The sequence below is a fragment of the Bombyx mori genome, chromosome 4 (assembly GCF_030269925.1).
Source record: "Bombyx mori chromosome 4, ASM3026992v2".
Classification (NCBI taxonomy): domain Eukaryota; kingdom Metazoa; phylum Arthropoda; class Insecta; order Lepidoptera; family Bombycidae; genus Bombyx; species Bombyx mori.
In genome coordinates this window covers 5,333,490-5,338,463 of record NC_085110.1, presented here as the reverse complement: position 1 = coordinate 5,338,463, position 4,974 = coordinate 5,333,490, and the positions used below count along the sequence as shown (strand labels likewise).

General features: G+C 37.2%; 1 protein-coding gene across 3 annotated transcripts; it reads right to left on the bottom strand.

Moving 5' to 3' along the window:
- Window positions 1-2,134: 2,134 nt before the first annotated feature.
- On the bottom strand, window positions 2,135-3,914 carry LOC733043 (inosine triphosphatase). Of its 3 annotated transcripts, none has more exons than XM_038021740.2 (2): window positions 3,720-3,914; window positions 2,135-3,601 (listed from the first exon to the last, which is right to left on the bottom strand). In XM_038021740.2, exon 2 carries the CDS (start codon window positions 3,578-3,580, stop codon window positions 3,008-3,010), a length of 573 nt encoding a protein of 190 aa, XP_037877668.1. In that variant the 5' UTR covers window positions 3,581-3,601; window positions 3,720-3,914; the 3' UTR covers window positions 2,135-3,007. The 3 variants fall into 3 exon arrangements, with proteins under 3 accessions (XP_037877668.1, XP_037877667.1, NP_001040500.1); XM_038021739.2 differs by having other exon boundaries at window positions 3,667-3,820; NM_001047035.2 differs by lacking the exon at window positions 3,720-3,914 and having other exon boundaries at window positions 2,971-3,656.
- Between the last annotated feature and the right edge of the window lie 1,060 nt (window positions 3,915-4,974).

The following is a 4,974-nucleotide window of genomic DNA, read 5'->3' as shown; positions in this document are numbered from 1 at the left end:
TCTCAAAATAGTTTCATTTTTAATAGAATATTTGTAAATATTTGTAATAAATAATGAAAAACGACACAAAATTACCATCCCAGTTACCCTTAGGACATCAGGGGCTGGTGACCGTTTCAGGGAACAGCTTCGGCAATTTCCCGGTCATTGCCGATCTTGCGGACCGTATTGTAAACATTCGACGTCGCCCAAAATACGTCATCTCGAATCCTCCCGATACACTAACGGTCTTTTAATGTACCCCAAGCACTTCAATGTCCCACTTTCAGCACTAAATAACAGTTCAAAAATCCTCCAGAATGGCGCTAGCACGGGCATATGATATGATATGAATTGAGCATTTGTTAACTGATTGAAGCTCATCATACGAGACTACTTGTCGAGCCGTTCGTTCCGATATCGAGTCGAGGGAACGCGCTCTCGCCCCCGTCACGTTACAGCCGGAGTCCCGCAAGGCTCCGCCCTCTCCCCGTTACCGTTCAGTTTGTATATCAACGATATACCCCGGTCTCCGGAGACCCATCTGGCGCTCTTCGCCGATGACACGGCTATCTACTACTCGTATAGGAAGAAGTCGTTGTTGCATCGGCGACTCCAGACCGCAGCTACCACCATGGGACAGTGGTTCCGGAAGTGGTGCATCGACATCAACCCCACGACAAAACCCGCAGTGCTTTTCAAAAGGGGTCGCTCTCCGAATACCACTTTGAGCATCCCACTCCCGATTAGGCGCATTAACACCTCCGCCTTCCCCATTCGCCCAATCATGATGTATGACCAACCTATACCGTTGTCCCCGAAGGTCAAATACGTCACCCTCGACAGAGGGATGACATTCCGCCCCCAGATAAAGACGGTACGCGATCATGCCGCCTTCATACTAGGACACCTGTATCCGATGATATGCAGGCGAAGTAAATTGTCCCTTAGAAATAAGGTGACACTCTACAAAACTTGCATAAGCCCTGTCATGACCTATGCAAGTGCAGTGTTCGCTCACGCGGCCCGCACTACCTTCAAATCATTCCAAGTTATTCGATCCCGTTTTTGCTGGATAGCCGTCTGAGCTACGTGGTTCGTCAGGAACGTTGACCTCCATGACGACCTGGACTTAAGAGTGCATCAGTAAGTATCTTCAGTTGGCGTCGATGCGCCACTTCGATAAAGCGGCACGACACGAGAACCCTCTCATCGTGGCCGCCGGTAACTACATTCCCGATCCTGCGGACAGAATGGAAAGCAGTCGACGTCGCCCAAAACACGTCATCTCGGATCCTCCCGATCCACTAACGGTGCTTTTAGGTACTTCAAGCACCGGTCCTCATTCTCGTCGAACCCGTCGCTTGCGACGAAGGGCTCGACGAGTAAATTAACCCTCAGACACAGCCCACTGAGTTTCTCGCCGGATCTTCTCAGTGGGTCGCGTTTTCGATCCGGTGTTAGAGTCTGCGAAGCACAGCTCTTGCTAGGATTCGTGTTAGCAACGTCGTCAGATTTGAGCCCCGTGAGCTCACCTACTAGTTAAGGTTACGCTGAAATAGCCTCTCAGCCAGGTAGGGACAAAAAATGATTGAGGTTTGCTGAGTTACAAAATTTAATACATTTCATGACTAGCGTAGTTAGTGACAATGTAATTGAGTGTAATAAACAAGAACTCACATGGTTACGTAGTCCAAACTAATATCGTCAATATAACCTAAAATTATTGCTGTGGTAAAACGTGGAGACATCGATTGCATTTTCTTATCAGCTTTAAATAAAATACTTTTAGTGATTTTGTAGTGCTTACAGTTCTTTCGTCCTTTTTTATTTCTCTATGTTATTCAAATAACTTAAGACGCCTTTTTTTAAATTTACACGGTTTTTTAATTTGACCACTATTTTAACAGACACACAGAGACGGTTCTGCTTACTCTACCCTCCATAATTATATTATACTGTAGATGGACAATGGAATGTCACACAGCACAGGCCATTAATATTCTTTCATTTGTAGTCTTATCTATAATTGATGATTAGGGGTGATATAGAGCCTATAATTTTAGTATGTACCTATTTTTTTCAGTTTTCGGGTCTTAGTCATAAAGCTTTTAGGGTTTAATCAACACATGGACAACATGAAAAATCTGTAAAATAAAAAGGAAACGTCGTAATTAATTTAATGAAAAACTAAAAGCTAGATTTAACTATAAATAAACTTTTGTCAAATCTACCTTGAATGAAAAAAACTTTTTTGCACTGGTATCATTAAAAAGAAATCAATTCTTAAGGAGAGAGCTTCATAAAATAATGTTTTTTTTAAATAATAATTTATCAGTCGAAGATCTTCACTTTGTCGTTCATTACGAACTGGTGACCTGCAATGATGCATCTGCAACTTCCACATTTATATTATAAATTTATAATTTAAATTATAAATGTGACACCAATGTTGAGTACAGCTACACAAAACACAAGATATTATCAAGTCATCCAACAGCAATTAACTTTGTAGCCATAGCAGTTATAGTCTATAATTATATGTTTCGATAGAATAATCAATGTGGAAAACATTTGAATCACAATCTTTAAAATCGATTTATGTATTCACAAGTTCCAAATAAAATTTAACTATTGGTCTTCTGAACAATAACTCCGACTTGGTGGAATATCTTCACTTTCCCATTACCTATAGTTGTGGTAACATTTTCATATACATGTGGTTAAGATTGTATAAAACCCAACATTACATTGTGAATGGCCTTCTTGGCAGATTGCATTAGGGGCTGGAATCCTAAATAGAAAAACTGGTAAAGGTATATATTTCATATATTTCATGTCTTTCAAACCCCAACATTTATATGGTAGCAAAAATTGGTAAGATAATTATGTTATACTCAAACATGTGTTCCTGTATATTAGTAGGACTAGACTCTTTTTCACTGTTCTAACTGGTAAAAAATAACATTTTACCTTATTTTATTTATTATTAGTTATTATAATTTTATTTATACTTTTGTTTTAAGTTTCAATTGTTTGTGTTTTCTATAAAATAGTTTCTTAGTTTTTCTAGAGCCTTGTATCTGTGTGAAATTAAATTCTTCTCTGTTTTTGGTAATTCTGCATATGTTTTGTTGTAACCTGCTGGTTGGAAGACACAATCCCATCCAAAATCCCTCGTACCTCTCGGTTCTACGATTATTCCTTTTGTTCGTCCTTGGAACAGAATGACATTATCTTTCTCACCACTACAATAGGCAAAAGTGCAGACGGCTACAGCAGATTTATCCTCCCATCCAGCCAATAATCTGGGCAGTCCTTCCGGCTTCAATTTATCCAGGAACCATTTAATATAAGGACCGGGCAGGCCACATAATGCATTGAAACATAAACTCGTATCTTCCACAATTACAGCCTGCTTAAGGAGTCGAGCGGCCTCTTGGCATTTTTTTATTGACACTTCATCAATTTCTCCTTGTAGTTCAGGCAAATCCAATTTGTGACTTACGACTTCAAATGGAAAATTTGCTCCTAATATGGCTCGAAACTCTTCGAGTTTTTTTAAATTTCCTGTGACAAACGTAATGGTTTTATTTGCCATTTTTGAAATCTAGTTCTAGCTCTAAAACACAGATATTTAAATTAATTAATAGGTACCTATGTCCCTCTAAAGTGTAATTTATTAACCTTTAATGAAGTTCGGAAGTACGGTATGTAGGTAGTAGTAGTGTAGTAGGTACCGGTAAAATGGGGCAATTAGGGATTGAGAGGCGAATCGGGAAAAAACCGGGAAAATCTTTCAACTCTCAATATAAGTTTTATATTCATTTCAAAATCTTCCATTTTTTGTAGTTTAATAGTAGAATGTTGAAAGTTCACAAAACAACTCTGAATATGCATGATAATAGCTGCTAACTTATACAAAATCGCGTTTCAAATTAACTTCCTGTGGCGGTAATTATTTTAGTGCTAGAAACTTTGCTCTCTTTTATTTATTTGATAATAATAGAAGACGACTATGATTTATAAACGTTATTTAGTGTTTGAACCAGCATATATATTAAAAGTAAGTCTCAGTTGTTATTGGTTTTAATGTATTTGATTAAATAAAAATACATGTAAAAATCTGTTGTTTTTGGGGATATTGGGGACGTCTTAGGTACAAATAACAACGAAAAAGGGGTCAATTGGGATGAGAATACGTGAAATGGAAACGACCTAAGTATAAATAGGTACAGGTTTGTAGGGTTGTCTATGTAGTTATAACAATATTTTTTAAATTTGTTGGTAAAAATCTGGTTTATTCGAAGTGAAATTGGGAATAAGTCTTTATTTGAAATAGATAAGCAATTTAATATAAGTAAGTTGATTTTGCAGAGACATGTAACAAGATTAATGAAATCTCAAGGTGGACAAAAATGTCTAAGTAATACATAATAAAATATTTAATATTTGTTCAGAGTGGGGGTATTCATCTGATTAATCCATGGAATAACCGACACACCTAATCTCTTAACCCAGATAGAAATATCAGCACTGTCGATTGCACCTATAATTGAGGTGATGTCTGCCATGTACTTTTGTCAGTTTTTCAATTTTTTTTATTGATGATCACTTTGTTGGTGCAATTAAATAAATAAATTAATTAAAACTATATATAAAAATAAAAGTAGTGCCAACCCTAGCAAATTTCTCATTTCGTCCCAATTAACCGCAATTTTCGGGTAAATAGGGATTACACCTATTTTTGCATTTTTTGCTTAAACTGGAATGCTTTATTGCATAATTTTAAATTAGACAACAAAGATGCCCCCAAGACTCAATCATTTTGATCCTGATATAGCATTATATACATCAACAACTACCTTAAAATTGCTCATAAAGTTGGAATTTGTCCCTAATCGCCCCATTTTACGGTACGGTCTCAAATATATTAATTGTATAATCTAAACGTAGTGTTACATACTCTTTGGTATAATCTATAGGTACGGTACT